Source organism: Trematomus bernacchii, unplaced genomic scaffold (genome assembly GCF_902827165.1).
Source record: "Trematomus bernacchii unplaced genomic scaffold, fTreBer1.1, whole genome shotgun sequence".
Taxonomy (NCBI): domain Eukaryota; kingdom Metazoa; phylum Chordata; class Actinopteri; order Perciformes; family Nototheniidae; genus Trematomus; species Trematomus bernacchii.
This window is the reverse complement of record NW_022987567.1, coordinates 5,156,724-5,174,939: the sequence shown is the minus strand read 5'-3', so window position 1 is coordinate 5,174,939 and position 18,216 is coordinate 5,156,724. Positions and strand designations below refer to the sequence as shown.

The window sequence follows — 18,216 nt, the reverse complement described above, 5'->3', positions numbered from 1 at the left end:
TGTGAAGTCCACTGATGAACGGTTGTCGAAGGAATGGAAGGACGGACATACAGAGAGAGACTCCTTTTTCATTGTTGTTAGCTTAGCTGAGGGTGATGTGATAGGAAATGTTGTGGGGTCAATAATATAAACAGGTTTGCACTGCGCAGCTTTTTCAAAAACAAACTTAATGGTCAGCAAACCGAAGTATTTTTTAATCTTCAGAACAATAATTTATAAGAAAGTGCTTTTACTGTTACTAAGCAGAGTGTTAATTGACTCCCTGTCTGCTGGAGTCTGGTGCTTTAACCTGGCTGAGGGGACGCCCCGGTCCTTGGGTGCTGGTTTTGGTGCGTCCTGTGGGGTTGGGCAAGGGGGTGATCGGGGGCAGCCGGGGCTGGGGGCAGGACGTGGCCTCCTTTACGGGACAGGAGGCCAATCTCTCTCCGGAGTGCCTCAGCCTGCTGTGATTCTGTCTTCACCAGCTGCTTGAGCCTCTGGATCTCCACCTGGTCTACACCTCTCCTGTAGTCCTGGGACTTGTTGCCCTGGATACGCACAAACACATTTTATCACCACTTTGTGATTTTTTGAAGCGTAAATGTAATCGACAGAAGTAAAAAGCTAATATTTGGCCATAAATAAATGATATCACATGGCAGCACATCACCACGCCTAGCTAAAGGCGGACGTGTCAGTGTGATGACGTTAAGGCTTTTATTGTCATTTGTACATAGCTACAGTGTAGTTATGACAGTACAATTCTTCACCAGTCCACACCTCTCCTGGAGTCCTGGGACTTGTTGTTCTGGATAGGCGCAAACACATTCCTAAGGTATGAGTGGTGCAGTAATGATGTATTTTTGTATGCCAAACCAGAAGTTACCATCGAGAGAACTCCAAATATTATCAACACTTTGTGATTTTTTGAAGCGTAAATGTAATCGACAGAAGTAAAAAGCTAATATTTGGCCATAAATAAATGATATCACATGGCAGCACATCACCACGCCTAGCTAAAGGCGGACGTGTCAGTGTGATGACGTTAAGGCTTTTATTGTAATTTGTACATAGCTACAGTGTAGTTATGACAGTACAATTCTTCACCAGTCCACACCTCTCCTGGAGTCCTGGGACTTGTTGTTCTGGATAGGCACAAACACATTCCTAATGAGTGGTAAAGTGATGATGTATTTTGTATGTCAAACCAGAAGTTACCATCGAGAGAACTCCCTTAACAAAAAGCAATGGGATTAACCTATTGGATTTCGGTACATCACAGCAAATAATCTTCAAATATAATATCCAAATATTATCACCACTTTGTGATTTTTGAAGCGTAAATACAATCGACAGAAGTGAAAAGCTAATGTTTGGCAATAAACCTACAATACCTAGTGTGATGACGTTAAGGAGTCTAATTTAGTGAACCGCCTTTTTAAATTGAGGTAAAACAATAACCTATTACATGTAATTACTTTTGCGCCTAAAAGCTGTTTGCCAGCCGCCCTTAAACAACAAATGAAGAAGAAGAAGAAGAAAACACAACAAAACGAACAAAATAAAAGAAGAAGACGGTGTGCCGGCGTTGTTCGACAGCGGTGCGGTATGCTAATTGTAACACACGCCAAACATGCTAAATCATATCAGAAGGCATCACCCAGATTTGGCAATCACCGGAGCCCGGCAAAAGACAACAGCAGTTCAACAGCTTATCCCTGCTGTTTTTAAGAAGCCAATAGACATGAAAGCCGAGAGACCAAAATAATGCATATGCATATGTTTTTCAACGGCTATGCGCCCTTATGCAATAGTAGAGGACCCCGGCTTTTCGTGATTGAAACACTTTCTTATTATTTATTTTGTAATATTTTCAAGACATTCTTTTTAGTTTTACAGCTTATTGAACCTTTTTGTTTGACATCAGCCATTATAGATGATATGGCCATCTGAGTGTGTGTGGTACTGTTTGTGGTTTGTTTTTTAAAGTTAATTATTCAAAATGTTAAAGTTCCTTATTTTTAAACTGAAACTTGCACTACTGCTCAAAATAAATAAAAAACAAACCTGGAATTATGCATTTGGGACTTTTTTTTGCTTTTTCTTGTTGTACCGAACCGTGACCCCCAAACCGAGGTACGTACCGAACCGTGAATTCTGTGAACCGTTACACCCCTACCGATATTACATCATATCGGACGCAAATCTCGATCAGCTCCGTTGTTCCCCCGTTATTAGAGATTTGGGTACGGAGGAAAAGAGAGAGGGTTTATTTTCTGACGCTGCGTGAGTTCCCGACACCCCGGGGACACATAGTTATGTATAAAAGACATCAAAAAGTGCATTTTGCATGATAGGTCCCCTTTAATATAACATCTAATAGATCACATGACTATGTGTAATGTCTGTCGCCCTCTGCAGATTAGAAAGGGAAATACAATTCTGTTGTTACAGAATGTGTCTCTCTGAATCAGCTTGAAATAAAGCTCATTGAAAGGGAAGTTTAATACTCCTATACGACAGTGGGGATCCAAGCTTTGTTTGATAATACATATAAAAATAATGTGCACAGAAATTACCATTTTCCTCTGGCTAGCGTTGATTTTACGCTCCAGTTCTCGGTTCTGGTCCATAAGAGTCGTCATGCAGAGAACTCGCTCAGTGTTACACCTGGTCACCTCCATCAAACGGTCACGCGCCTCTTCTACCTTGGCCTAAATAAACACACACACAAAAATACAGATATCTCACAAGGTGCTCGTACGTACACACACACACACACACACACACACACACACACACACACACACACACACACACACACACACACACACACACACACACACACACACACAATAATATGTTCAAATTAATGTACAATACAATGTAATATTTGAAAGGCATAAATTATTACATTTTCATTGCACAAGATCATAATGTATAACTCCACTTACATCAGCCAAAAGGAAAAGAGCCTCTTATTTTTCCTTGAAATGTGCCATCATGACCAGAATTGCAGAGAGATCTTGGTTGGAGGATTCCTCCTCGATTTGGGTGAGGACATTCTGAATCTCTGTCCTCCATTTGGTCCGCTGACTGTTGAAGCTGTTTAGCCATATAATACTGCTACTCAATCTCGAAATAAAATACGAACTTTTAGGGGGGAAAAACCAGCAATAATAACGTTTCTAAACCTAAATAATCGGTTAAAGGTCACAGCGGTTCTCTCCTCTTGCTCCTGATATTTTCACCCCGAAATATTGTACAGTAACAACAAAATTATACTGTAACATTACAGCACTATTTACAGTATTGCTGTAATATTACAGTATCATTTTTTAATTGCTGTATACATTTCCCGCCTAAGGATAATATTCCCACAATGCAGCAGCACTATGTGCAGCAATACTGTAATGTTACTGTACACTGTACAGTAACATTACAGTATTGCTGTAATATTACAGTATCATTTTTTAATTGCTGTATACATTTCCCGCCTAAGGATAATATTCCCACAATGCAGCATAATGTACAGTATCACACTGTATTACAAATTCAAAGTAAATTACTGTGGGTAATACAGCAATTTACTGCCTAGATTACAGTTTTTTTTTACAGTGTGGGTCGTAATAAGGGCTTGAACAATCGGCCTATATGGTCGTTTTTTGTAGGAGGACAGGCTGTTAATTCCACATTAAACGTTCTCCTATGGTAATACCTATGCTACAATGGTGAAATCAATACATTAGATTTAAATATATGACTATATTTGGCTTGGTACTAACTTTCCCTTTAACATGATCTATACAAATAAAGATTTGTCTGATCTTATAGAGTGGGTACTAAAACTCTCCCTTTAAACTGTAGATCAATACTGTAACAAATTAAAACACTAACAAATTCACACAAGAATATAAGCTCTAAAATAATAATTGGTCAACATGATGAAAAGATTGAAGAATATTTTCTACTCTGTACTACTGACTCCAAAACACCCACTGCTTAAAGTGTACATATAGAACTGATTTGACAGAAGCTGGAACAAAAAATAAGTAAGCTGGGGCATGTCAGCAGAGTGGATGTCGTGTGTGATGAATATTTCCCCGAAAGTCTGAAGGCTGAAACACGCAGCAAGAGAGAGAAGGGAGTTCATAGACACGTTGAGCCATCCAGTGTCATTCCTGGAAACTGGCCAGAGTTTCTGCGCATTGAAGACAAGAAGGCTTAACTGTTCTCCTTCCTGGCAACCAGTGTGACAGCCTTCAACACTGGCAAACAAATAATCAGTATTTGCATCATGCACACATGAGGAGGCTGATAACCGCATCCTACTGCACCCAGGAGATGCTGTGAAGGAAGGGTATAGCAAGGTGTCAATACGCACAGTTGACACGGATGTGGTAGTACTGGCAGTCACAGCAGCCCAATCCCTCAACATCACTGCTGTGGGTTGCCTTTGGAGCTAGGAAGAGTTTTCGGCATTTAGCAGCTAATGAGATGGCGAGATCACTAGGTCCAGATCGATGCATAGCCTTACCAATGTTCCATGCATTTACTGGATGTGACACTGTGTCATCTTTTGGTGGCAGGGACAATAAGACGGCGTGGGATACATGGATGACGTTTGATGATGTGGAAGAGGGGTGGAAGCAGGCCCGCCCCTCCCTACACACAGATCACGCAGACTGGGTGGGGCCTAACCTCGCGGAGGGGGCCTCACCTCGCGGAGGGAGCCTCATTCGAAGCGCAAATGCGGCGCACCTTTATGCGCTTATGTGGCGCAATTACTGTAAGCGCGCCACAGTTTCGCCAGTTTCTCGCGTGCTCCCCCCCCCCACACACACACAGAGGGCCTCATCACATAACTTTGCGTGGGCCCACAAGTTGGCCAGGGTGGGCCCACGCCCCCTGGGTGGAAGAGTAAGGCCACAGGTGGATGGTAAATGTACTGGACCACATTACCAGAAGCGACCTAGGCCTGTTGCGAACTCCTACGCTGTGGATGCAAAAAGGGGTGCAGTGGACAACTGTCTAATGTGTCAAGGCAGCAATTCAGTGCACTGCCCTTGCCACTGTGGTGGACTGTGTTTTCAGGACTAACTCTGCATTTAGTTGAAAACCTGTAATATTACATATATATTATGTAACATGTATTACTTCACCATAATCAGAATCAGAAGAATCAGAATAAGAAACGGGTTTATTGCCAGGTAGGTTCACACGTACGAGGAATTTGACTTGATGTCATGACTCCTGACTTTTCCGTGTGTTTTATTCTTATTTTGTTTTTTAAGTTATATCTGTTGTAATTTATTGTCGTTTATTGTGTTTTGTAGTAATGTGTTTTTTATTACATGTACAGCACTTTGGCTCGACCAAAAATCGCTTTTAAATGTGCTTTATAAATAAAACCTGATTTGATTTGATTTGATTTGATGGTGCATACATAAAATATAAAACAAAAATAAATATGTTAATGGTTTTACTGTGTATTTTGTTCCCTGAATACCAGATACATGGAGTTAGCTACATTCTAGCATGTTGTAAATAGTACCACTGCATTCCTCATACTTGAAAATGTCGGATTAGCCACCAGAATCAAGATCATAGGTGGTCTAGATCCTAAGCTACTGGTAAAATAACAACCAATTGGCGCCATTGGACAAATATGCGATGGCCCTATAGCCAAAAATCTTCCTTAGGGCATGCTCTAACAGTGTGCCAAAGTTCATGTTTTTATCATCAAAAGCACAATTCTTTCAGATATTTCACATATCTGCTGGACTATTATCTTTCTATTTCTCTATATTCCCCTTGTTTTACTGAACCTTTAGTCTTAGGTATTTAAACCACTTGTCGCACAACCACTGTCAAGTGAGGTCAGTGAAAACTAAATGGACATTATTTTGTGAGATCTGCAGCTGAGATGTGTGATCTCACAAAGAGTTGTTCATATCATTGTGTCTCCCAGAAAACAATGAGCAGAATATCTTTTGTAACCTTTTGTTAGATTTTTTGCCTTTTTTTTCAACATTTATTTTGGGTAGGGACATAGGGGCTCAGATAAATAAAACATATATACAGTCTTTAACATATGCGATTTTAAGTAGTGCCTGTTTGTCACGTGAGGGACAACCTCTGACATACAGTATCTTGTTTATTCTATATTTACATATTATTGTATGGTCTCATTTGTTAGTAACATTTTCTTGGTGCAAGTTGTTTTTCACAACAGGTCTCACAAGTTGTGCTTTTGAAAAGGGAAAATCAGCCGTCTTAAAATAGATGTGGACATGTCCCCAATGTAAAAAACATCTATATGGGTGTGTGTAATGTTTTGTTAGATATTAATATTGTTGTACTATTATCTCATATTGACAATGCACTACAATTCTTCTCTTTGTAATCATTTCATATTTGACCATGTGTGTTGTATTGCTGTCAATCTGTAATGCAGAAAAAATGTATTTGACTAATTATACGTAAGTTATGTAAGCAATGTAAGGGGAGTTTTGAGTAGATGTCGAGTAAATCATTAGAATTCTTTAAGACAGTTGATAATCCAAAAATATTTAAAACTGAAATGCGTGCCTGTTTGTCACGTGAGGGACAACTTCAGACATACAGTATCTTGTTTATTCTATATTTATATTTACTATGTTATTGTACTCATTTGTTAGTAAAAAAAACTGAGTACAGGATTTGAGCCTTTGCAGACCACCACACATTTCTTTTATCCACACTACAAGAAAGGGTAAAAAACAGGGCCTTTTCAATTTTCATTTCATCCTCAATTTGCATATTTTGTCCAAAACTGATCAGCAGCTGCCTTTTTCTCCCAAAGGGGAATCTAGGCATTACCTTATTTATCATCCCACCAGTGTTATTAGTTTGGATTAAAAACAAAACCGTATAATTGCCATATAAATATGAACATATGCGTGGTGTTGCCGCATCCTTTTCCTCCTCGGTTTCCTATGGCACACAATTTTCAGTTGTGTGGTTAAAAACAGTGTACAGTGTTTGCTGTGTGTGTGTGTGTTGCACCACCAGATGTCCCCATTGGCTTACTTTTCCCTTGGTGACGGTGGTGTCTGCTGATTTAAGTAATTTCCTTATTTTTGCACCTCCTTTTTTTGTCTCGTTCTTTCTTATTGACCTTTAGTGTTCTTGTAGTGTTGATACTAAAACAGGTTTATATTTGTTATAAATGCAGAGGTGGGAAGTAGTGGAGTACAAATAAATCGTTACTGTACGTAAGTACATTTTTCTGGTATCAGTACTTTACTCCACTACTTATTTTTCTGATGACTTTTTACTTTGACTTCTTACATTTTGAACCCAAATACCTGTACTTTCTACTTCTTACATTTTCCAAACAGGCTGGTTACTTTAGTTTGAATGTGTGTTTGGTGGCGTGATCATTATTATTTAGAGTCATTGCGTGCCTATTGATTTGAACACGATCCGTGTATCATCTTTTGCCATCTCTGTATAAATGTAATCTTTATTTAACTCATGCCGTGGGCCGACATTTAACATTTTTGGACGACTAAACATGTAGCCTATTAAGAAGAAAGAAACAGAGACATCAGATGAATCCGAAAAAACTTTATTCATTCTTTAAAAAACAATTGACTCATTAACAGTTATCGACAATCTAATCAGCAAATCTAGTTTCAAAGTTCATGTTCAATCTTCCCTTTTACATTACATTTCTACATTTCAAAACACTATCAAGACAACGTTCTAACTAATGATTAGTAACATACATTTTATCTGCATTACAAAGTGACAGCAATACAACACACATGATCAAATATGAAATGATTACAAAGAGAAGACCTGTAGTGCAGTGTCAATATGAGATTATAGGAACACAACAATATTAATATCTAACAAAGCACACACACCCATATAGATGTTTTTTACATTGGGGACATGTCCACACCTGTTTTCAGACAGCTGATTTTCCCTTTTCAAAAGCACTACTTGTGAAACCTGTTGTGAAAAACAACTTGCACCAAGACAATTTTACTAACAAATGAGAAGATACAATAATATGTAAATATAGAATAAACAAGATACTGTATGTCAGAGGTTGTCCCTCATGTGACAAACAGGCACTACTTAAAATCGCATATGTTAAAGACTGTATATATGTTTTAATTATCTGAGCCCCTATGTCCCAACCCAAAATAAATATTGAAAAAAAGGCACACAAAAAAACTCTAACAAAAGGTTACAAAAGATATTCTGCTCTTTGTTTTCTGGGAGACACAATGATATGAACAACTCTATGTGAGATCACACATCTCAGCTGCAGATCTCACTAAATAATGTCCATTTAGTTTTCACTGACCTCACTTGACAGTCGTTCGACCTTGATGTTTCAATGTCTATTTTTGTATATGCTTCAGAACATAAATCTCTTGTCACTTCTCGTTTCTGTTTTTCATTATACACAATACAACCTTCTTGATTTTGTATACATTGATGAATTTACTTTGAATTTGCTTTTGGTTAGTTTTAATGGCTTGTGCCAAGTTGCCTCTTTGATCTATTTCAGATTTTGTATGAATATTATATAATAATTTCTGGTTCAATTGATCAATTTCAGTTTTTAATTCCGACATATTTTCTTCTACCGTTTTAGATTGAACTTTAATCTGCTTTAAATTAATATATTGTTTGATTAATGATTCATATTTAGTATTTTTTGCTTTATTTAATTCTCTACATTTAAATAAATAAATAAAAATGTTTTATCCATAATTTGATGTCAGAGTTTGTTAAACATCTCAATTGTATTATTTTTTGTATTTCCAGCTTTAGTTCTGTTAAAACACAAGTATCTTTTAGGCACTGTGTGTTCAGTTTCCAGAAGCAAACATAATGATGTTTGGGCTAAAAGATAATCCGAAAAGTTATTGAAGATTGTTTTATAGTTGGTTACTGAGAAATGATTAGATACATAAATCCTGTCAATCGGGTTTTGCTTGTTTTGTCATATCTCGTGAAATCCATACCAACGGGATTCAGTTATCGACAGACATCGATTTGGTTTGCATCGTCGTAGATTTCTTTTAACAGTTTTACTTCCGGCCTCAGTTTAAAAACAGCTGTACTACACTTATCTATTTCTTCTGATACTGTGTTAAAATCCCCACCTAATATAATTGTATAACCTACTGTTAAAAGTTCTCTTAGTCTTCTGAATAATTTTAGCTTATTTTGTGCCTCAGGGGCAGTATATACATTGATCAGTCGATATTTTTCATTTTTATAAAAACAATCCACCATGAGCAGCCTTCCTGGGATTATGTCCCTTCTTCTAATAATAGTTATATATTTTTATTTGAAGAAAATGCCAACTCCGGCAGCTCTATTCTCTCCAATCGATATCATACATTTACCTTTACATTTACCAAGGATCAGGACCAGGCTGCTGCTGGGCTGAAGGACGAGGACCAGGACCAGGCTGCTGCTGGGCTGCAGGACGAGGACCAGGACCAGGCTGCTGCTGGGCTGCAGGACGAGGACGAGAACCAGGCTGCTGCTGGGCTGAAGGACGAGGACCAGGACCAGGCTGCTGCTGGGCTGAAGGACGAGGAACAGGACCTGGCTGCTGCTGGGCTGAAGGACCAGGCTGCTGCTGGGCTGAAGGACCAGGCTGCTGCTGGGCTGCAGGACCAGGCTGCTGCTGGGCTGCAGGACCAGGCTGCTGCTGGGCTGAAGGACCAGGCTGCTGCTGGGCTGAAGGACCAGGCTGCTGCTGGGCTGAAGGACGAGGACCAGGACCAGGACCAGGACCAGGCTAACAAAAGGTTACAAAAGACATTCTGCTCATTGTTTTCTGGGAGACACAATGATATTAACAACTCTATGTGAGATCACACATCTCAGCTGCAGATCTCACAAAATAATGTCCATTTAGTTTTCACTGACCTCACTTGACTGTGGTTCACAAAATGTAGCAGAAGATCCATAGTTATGAAAAAAGAGTCCAGCATAGAGCGGCTGAGTGAAATTGGTGTGCACTCTGTGGACGATGTTGATGGTTTCAGAGACGCTGTAGAAGAACAGAACACCTGCCTTTTGATCCAAGAAAACACCAATCCTTGAGGATTCAGGGACAGGAACAGGAATGGCCTTTGTTACACCGTTGTGTTTGAAATTCCAACCACTTTTATTAAACCTTAGTGCCCAAGACTTGTCATTGTTCCCGAATGCACTTTCCTCTCCTGTTCTGGGAACATCTCTGTATGCGACTGCTACTGAAACTCCTGAACCACTCCACTCCACTTCCCAGTAACAACGATTAGTCAGAACCTTTCCACACAGAACCTGAGACCTAGCCATGAATCTGTCTACGTGGTCATCATATGACTGTGGCTCTTTCACTTTGGTTGCCTTCATGTTATCTTCAGATAATTGTATCCGCATGCTCGCTGTGTTTGGATCCAGTTTGAGAAGATTTTTGGGGGCTGCATATTGTGAAAGCTCAGCTTTGGTATGGGAGTCTGGCAACAATTTAACATCCACTTCAGTCACTTTCTCTGAGATCTTCTTCGATTCCTTATTAAAGCTCTCCAGTACTTTACCTCTGGCCTCTGACACAGCTGCTGTCACATCCTTGAAGTATCGTACAGGACCAGTATTTAATCTGAATGGTTTTTGAGAGAGTTTCTCCAGCTCAGTGTTTTTCCTCTTCAGATCACTGATTCTCTTCTGCAGCATCTCCTGAATCTCTTTGACCCGACTCACTTCATATTCCTGCCGGGATTTAATCTTCTGCTTCACATCAGAACTTCTTTGCTCAATGAGTTTGACTAATTCAGTACATTCCCTCACTGCTTTATCAGCAGAGAGATTGATGGCCTCCACCTCCTGCTGAAGCAGCTCCAAATCTTTCTCTTCATTCTGGATTCTCGGCTGGATGTTTGCAGACGCCATTTCACCTCTCACTGCCTCTGAATATCGAGCATGAAACTAATAATATACCAAGTGGGAGTGGTTTCCAGGTAGTGCTTGATTCCAGAGAGAGGTGTTTGTCTTCCCATTACATAGTTATTACATGACTCATCAAACCGGTTCATTTATTGACACAATCTGCAAAGTTTCCTTCAACAGTTCTCTTCTACCTCTCACTTATTGTTCATGGCTTTATGTACTGAATACATATTGATAATTTAATCTGTGTTCCCACTTTCATTATTTATGTAATTTGTGTCAGCTCTAGCTGCAGTGTGAGGATCTCTCTATAAAGGGCCACACCCAAGGTTCTTTCACATGCCTATGTTTGATACTTTGTTCTTACGTTGATTATAATTATAAAAGTATTTTTTTATTATTTATTTTGTGTGAAAATGTGCTGTAGTTAAAGTAATTACAGGTGAAGAAAATACAGACATCTAGACAAAGAAGGTTTTTGACAACGCCAAACTACCAGGGGAGATTGAAGCAAACTGAATAATATAACATGGGTTTGGACACTGTGTGTGTGTGTGTGTGTATGTGTGTGTGTGTGTGTGTGTGTGTGTGTGTGTGTGTGTGTGTGTGTGTGTGTGTGTGTGTGTGTGTGTGGTGTGTGTGTGTGTGTGTGTGTGTGTGTGTGTGTGTGTGTGTGTGTGTGTGTGTGTGTGTGTGTGTGTGTGTGTGTGTGTGTGTGTGTGTGTGTGGATGCAAGGATATAAAGATAAATAAATGAATGATTTTTTTTTCTCGTCTGTTTTTGTTTTGTGGGTTTTATTATGATTTGTTGTTTTGTCCTTAATGTTTTGGTATTGTCTCACCTTGCAACTTCTGAAAATATGCTGTGATCAATGGGGATGTTACATTTGGCTGCTTTGACGAAGCCTCTCACATTATGATATAGATAAACTCAATCTGATTAAATGTCTTATATTATAACATCTTCACTATACCTATCAACAGGAGACACATGTTGAGATTGTCAGAATGATGGTGAAAGCCCCAAAGTTGTTAAATCAAATGCAATATTTTCTAACCTAACATTTTAAATGCATTATATATGATATTTCTTCATACTTTGCATTATAAAGTTAATCTGTTGTGCACGCTGAAAAATGAAAAAGGCTTATGATTGATGTTCTTATTAATTATGCTTTTAAGTTTTGTTATAACACAAAGCCTTGACTCAATGGAAAAGTACTGCAGGCTTTAAGTTTCGTTCAGCAGAAATCACCAGACCAAATGGAATTTATAGAATCCAACCTAACAGGAAGCTAGAGCCACACACACACCCACTCACCGTAGGTAGGGCCACACTTCATATACACTGTAAATCAAATCAAATCAAATCAAATCAAGGTTTATTTATAGAGCACATTTAAAAGCGATTTTTGGTCGGGCCAAAGTGCTGTACAAGTAATAACTACAATCACATAAAAACACATTTCTATAATCACAATAAAAGACAATAAATTACAACAGATATTTAAAAAGAAAACACAGGGAAAAGTCAGGAGTCGTGCTCCGCTCTGACTAAAAGGCCAGGGAGAAGAAGTGTGTCTTAAGAGTAGATTTAAAAACCCCTAGGGTCTGGGCCGACCTCACATGGAGGGGCAGAGTGTTCCAGAGCCTAGGGCCAGCTGCTGCGAAGGCTCGGTGCCCTCGGGTTTTGAGCCTGGTCTTTGGCACTATCAGCAACAGCTGGTCAGCAGACCTTAAAGCTCTTGTTGGGGTGTAGCGCTGGAGGAGTTCCGCTATATAGGCCGGAGCCAGCCCATTTAGTGCTTTAAAAACAAATAAAAGGAGTTTAAAATCGATTCGGAACCGAATTGGAAGCCAGTGCAGTGAGGCCAGAATAGGGGTGATGTGGTCACGCTTTTTGTGGCCAGTGAGTAGACGTGCAGCTGCGTTCTGGACTAGCTGCAGGCGTTTAATTGACGCCTGGTCCATACCCACGTACAGAGCGTTGCAGTAGTCCAACCTCGAGGTAACAAAGGCATTAATAACCCTTTCCAGGTCCTCAAACGATAAAAACGACTTAGTCTTGGCCAATAGTCGTATTTTAAAAAAGCAGGTTTTGACTACGCTGCTGACCTGCTTATCAAATTTAAAAGCGCTATTGAAGGTCACTCCAAGGTTCGTGACAGAGGGGAGGATATTATTTTTGAGGGAGCCCAGAATATCAACCTGGGAGGCTAGAGGTTGGGGTCCAAAAAAGATAACCTCAGTCTTGCTCTCAATAGGTGCGTTCACACCGGAGTACTTTGGTGTACTTTTCCCACAATAGTTCATCAGAACTACGATATATTTGCGTTCACACCAAAAAGCCCCAGGAACTAAAGTAGCTCAACTTAGTTCTTCAGACCCGCTTTTCAGGCCCTGCTAGGGAGCAGGGCCTGTTGTGGGAGAAAGTAGTTCGTACGTCTGATTGGCTGTGCGGAATGCAAACCACGCCCGTTTGACTCTGAATTTTTTGTTGTAAGCGGCCATTGTATTTCCTCGCTTCGCAGCACACCCGAAGAGATTACTTTTGTGAAAGCAGTTATTATAGCAACACTAAATAAATCAATTGGAGCGGTGGAGTGATGAGGATGTGTCTGCGCTTCTGGCGATTTACTCGGAGGATGCGAAGCGCCACATTCAGAAGCTTCTACTGAATGCAGTTTCTGTGGCTCTGCAAAGTTAGCAGACCTGGCAAAGTCATGTCGGGACGACTACCAAGGTAAAATAAAATACATGCACTGCACAGTTTTAATCTGCACAATACTGGTCTTAGATGTACTTTTATTTGCTCAGTAGATCGAGCTAGCCATGCTAGAACTAGCTAACGTTAGGTCCAAGCTGGATAATAACATCTAGCTAGCTAGCTATTCTCATCCATGCCCGCTATGAACACGTTTTGACTTGTGAATAAGTGTGCAATGTTCTGTAATTTGCTTCACTAACTCATGGCACTAATCGTGTGTTTCAGGCGAGGTGTTTCTCTCAGGATTAGAAACTAGTTTTCCCCTCCGGGATAAAACGATAATATAACGTTAGCAATTAGCATGCTAGCTGGACATAATGCTACCTCTGTGGCTAATGCATAGAGGTAAACAATAGATTGTAGTTGCTATAATTTCAAGTAATTTGCAACATTCATTCTACATGTTAATGGTAAAAGCTTAAACAGTTGATTACCTGCATGCCACAAAGACTGATGTTCTAATATTTTTGCACATTGAAGTAGAAATGTAATTGAAATTCTATTTACTGCCTAAACATTGTTCCTTGTATTATCCTAAATAGTTTGACCTTGTTTCCTCAGAAGGCTTCTCAGACTACATGGAGGATCCCTCAGAGAAACACAGTTTCCACGTTCAGTTCCCCCCCGCTGAGAGTAGGCAGCTCCACACCCTGTGCCCGGTCAGCGGACACCATCAGGACTACCATCCTGACCGCTGCTGCCATACTGCAGCAAACAGGAGGGAACGGAGGTGAAAACACACTTTATACATTTAGATATGTGGATCACAAAGAAAAGCATTGCTAAAAAACATTTAGCAGCTAAACTGTGGATAACAAGTAAACCACATTGGTTTGTTATTCAATATTCAAAAGCTTTTTGAATCATTACATGTCACTTGTTAGACGCTTTTATCCAAAGCTTACATACTCAATACTGTGGGCAATCCCCACAGGAGCACTTTGGGGTGAAGTGTCTCAGGGACACAACGACATGCTGACTGCAGTGGGGTTTGAACCTGTGCTCCCCTGATCCGAACACCAATGCACTTATCCACTGCGCCACACGCCTCCCTATCATGACCTGAGAGCCCTCCATCCCCCAATTGCTAGTGCCTTCACCATTTAAAATGTTAATAGTCAAATCAAAGGTGTTCCCCGTGTTCCTCCTGTTGTGTGCCTGCAGAGACAGATTTGGACAATGTTGTCTCGTTGTTGCGATTAAACTGATCTTGTATCTTGCATATTTCACCTTAGGAAAGTGGGCACGCGATGACAGTTTCCTTGACACCATCATGGCGATGGACCGCCGTGCCATGGTCAGCAAGGAGAATGAGGACCTGCGTGCCAAGGAGATGCACGACGAACGGCTGCTGCATTCACACAAGGCCCAGGAATCGAGGTGGAGCAACAAAATACCTTTCAGGCTGGGCTTCTGGCAGTGCTAAGCGAGCTGATTAAATCCAACAGGCCTTCAATACAAAAATTAAGAAAAACTTGTCGTTGATAAACTGTACAATGACTTGTTGGGAGGCGTGTAGTGCAGTGGTCTGGTGCGTTGGTGTTCAGATCAGGGGAGCACAGGTTCAAACCCCACTGCAGTCAGGATGTCGTTGTGTCCCTGGGCAAGACACTTCACCCCAAATTGCCTACACCTGTGACAGTTAATTTTGTATTATTGTGATTATATATATATGCCACTGTTATTAATACTGACACCTAACTTTGCACTAAGGTGTGTCTGCTGCTGAGCCTACCTATTGTTATTATATATATATATATTGCCACTGTTATTATATTGTTTTGATACTACTGACACTTATTGATCTGCTGCTGATAAATAAAAGAGAACCCACATGCACGGCACTAGCATCATGACTGTCTTTGTTTAAACCAACAGCAGTGCAGCGGTACACAGACTAACCTGTGTGTGTGTAACGTAGTTCTTCAGGTGTGTATGCTTAACATGTATGTTAACATGTATGTATACAAAAGTTTTTAAAGAGCTTTCAACCTCATCCCATTGTCTTTAACACACATTTAACATAATATACTCATTAATATACAAATATACAGTATGAGTACTGTTTTGATACTGACATTTAATCTTTGCACTAAGGTGTGTCTGCACTATTGTAATTGTGTCTGTTGACTGGTAAATAAAAGAGAACCAAATGCACTGTACAAAAGATCAGCTTTATTGTCAATTTACAATTTCCATGCTGTTCAGATGCCTCTCCCCAACGTTGCTTCCAGGCGAATACAGAGGAGTTGAAAAGAGCCCTTGGACATTCGGAAATCTTCGATCCACTGCACTTGTTGGCACCACCTCCCACCAGGCCGACGTTCTATTGTTCACCCAGAGTTCCGTAGTATTCGCATATCTGGAACACATACAAAGACACAAATTAGCCCTACATAACTCCATAAATCCTACATTAGATAGTATTAATGTGATTTAATGAACGTACCATTGCTGTTCTTTGGGCGTGATAACGGCCATCATCCTCGGCTGTACAACGGCGAAACATGTCCATCGCGTGTGATTTCGTCGTCTAATCCTTTTGTTAAGGCTTCTTAACCGCCTTCGCCTCCGACTCAGCATTTCTATTGCATTTGAATGGTCGATCTGTATTTGTATTTGTGGCTGAGTTATTGGCTTAAATAACTCCGTTACGAAGCTGTATAACACGAGCACCAAAACGTCAACTCCATACCGTGTCTGAGGTCGGAAGGTAAACAGAAGCATACAGCGGAAGCGGAAGTTTTTTTTCTTCTTCTCTCGGTTTTTTGGCGAATTGCAACTTTAAGGTGCATACCGCCACCTACTGTACTCGCCGTGAAGTTGTTTGCGGCCTGCCAGGAAAACCAAAGCAGAAGAAGAAGAAGTGACGTCAGCGGCTCATTTGCCTAATCCACCCCCAGGAACTCATTTTGGTGTGAACGCGATCTGCTTTAGTTCGTCAGAACTAAAAGAACTCTCATGCACTAAAGTTCTCATGAACTACTGTGGGAAAAGTACTTGGTGTGAACGCGGCTATTGAGGTTGAGGACATTTTGGCTCAGCCAGGATTTGATCTCTGCTAAGCAGTCCATCAATAGCTGTAATGAGTTAACATTTGAATTGAGTGGCAGATAGATCTGTACATCGTCGGCGTAGCAGTGGAAGGGGATGTTGTGTTTTGTGAGAATTGAACCTAGGGGCAGTATGTACAGTAGAAAAAGGATGGGGCCCAAAATCGAGCCTTGGGGAACCCCACAGGTAAGAGGGGCTATGGCTGAGGAGAAGGCACCTAGCTGCACTGAGAAGCTACGGTCTGTCAGGTAGGACCTGAACCATGCAAGGGCAGAGCCTGTGATGCCAGCGGACTGTTCAAGCCGTGACAACAGGATGCTATGGTCCACAGTGTCGAAGGCAGCTGTCAGGTCTAACAGCACCAAGACAGCTGGGCTACCTGAGTCGGCGGCTAGGAGCAGATCATTAAAAACTCTTAAAAGAGCTGTTTCAGTACTGTGCATGGGTTTGAAGCCAGACTGAAACTTTTCATGGATTCCATGCGTGGTTAAAAAAGACTGCAGCTGGGCGTAGACTACTAGCTCCAGGGCTTTTGATAAAAAAAGGTAGCTGGGAGATGGGCCTAAAATTTGCGAGAATGGAAGGGTCGAGATTTTTCTTTTTAAGTAGTGGCTTAACCACGGCATGTTTGAAGGCAGCTGGGACACATCCTGAGCTAAGAGAGGTATTTATAAGTAATAAAATACTTGCTCCAACTGATCCTAAAACATCTCTGAGAAGGCGAGAGGGAATGCTGTCTGAGGTGCAGTTTGTCGGCCGCAGGTGCTTGACTACATCCGAGAGAGAAGAGAGGGATACAGGCTCAAAGTGGTCGAGGACAGCAGGGCACAGAAAAGGAGCAGGATCTGGGGTAGCACTAGTGTGGGCTAGCCTAAGAGCAGATACCTTTTCAATAAAAAATGTAAGAAACTTATCACAGAGAGTAGTCGATGGCACAATTGGAGGAACATCACAGGGATTAATGATCGAGTTGAGGACATTAAAAAGAACTTGAGGTTTATGGCTGTTTTTGGAGATTAGCGGAGAAATGTGCTCTGTTTTGGCTGCTTTGACTGCCGTCTGGTAGTCAGAAAGGCAAGCACGAAGGATTTCTAAGGAGACATGGAGTTTATCCTTTTTCGATTTTCTCTGCACGCCTGCAGGTGCTTCTAAGAGCGCTAGTACAGTCATTGAGCCACGGCTCTGAGAGAACTTTGGTGCGTCTAAGCGTAAAAGGAGCAACAGAATCCAGTATTAGTGTACATGTCGAGTCAAACATGGAGATAAGCTCATCAGCACTAAAAACACAGTTCACCTCTAATTTACAGATAGGAGAAGCATTAAAAACATCAGAAAACTGTGAGGCAGTCAAGGGGTTAATCGAACGCAGACAACGCGCAGGGGCACGTGATTCGACTCCTGCGGAAGGGATCAAGGTTGTAAACAGAACCGGTAAATGGTCTGAGATACGCGTTGCTGCACAT

General features: G+C 40.9%; 2 protein-coding genes across 2 annotated transcripts; both read right to left on the bottom strand.

Annotated features, from left to right (window-relative positions):
• Positions 1-284: 284 nt before the first annotated feature.
• On the bottom strand, positions 285-3,290 carry LOC117478765 (cilia- and flagella-associated protein 44-like). Its single transcript, XM_034125669.1, has 3 exons — positions 2,934-3,290; positions 2,559-2,693; positions 285-527 (listed from the first exon to the last, which is right to left on the bottom strand). The coding sequence occupies exons 2-3, from the start codon at positions 2,661-2,663 to the stop codon at positions 285-287; spliced, it is 348 nt and encodes a 115-aa protein (XP_033981560.1). The 5' UTR covers positions 2,664-2,693; positions 2,934-3,290.
• Positions 3,291-4,203: 913 nt separating this feature from the next.
• LOC117478764 (stonustoxin subunit alpha-like) lies at positions 4,204-10,969 on the bottom strand. Its single transcript, XM_034125668.1, has 3 exons — positions 9,928-10,969; positions 9,775-9,796; positions 4,204-4,247 (listed from the first exon to the last, which is right to left on the bottom strand). The coding sequence occupies exons 1-3, from the start codon at positions 10,933-10,935 to the stop codon at positions 4,204-4,206; spliced, it is 1,074 nt and encodes a 357-aa protein (XP_033981559.1). The 5' UTR covers positions 10,936-10,969.
• Positions 10,970-18,216: the final 7,247 nt, after the last annotated feature.

Bases quoted from the DNA above. Each gene is read 5' to 3' on its own strand.
- LOC117478764 (XM_034125668.1), bottom strand. From the start codon at position 10,935: ATGGCGTCTGCAAACATCCAGCCGAGAATCCAGAATGAAGAGAAAGAT. The intron at 9,797-9,927 runs GTCAGTGAAAAC...ACCTTTTGTTAG, and splicing joins GTGAACCACAGTCAAGTGAG to CCTGGTCCTGGTCCTGGTCC. The intron at 4,248-9,774 runs GTCCTCGTCCTT...TTTGTTTGCCAG, and splicing joins TGGTCCTGGTCCTGGTCCTG to TGTTGAAGGCTGTCACACTG.
- LOC117478765 (XM_034125669.1), bottom strand. From the start codon at position 2,663: ATGGAGGTGACCAGGTGTAACACTGAGCGAGTTCTCTGCATGACGACT. The intron at 528-2,558 runs GTAATTTCTGTG...GTGCGTATCCAG, and splicing joins ACGCTAGCCAGAGGAAAATG to GGCAACAAGTCCCAGGACTA.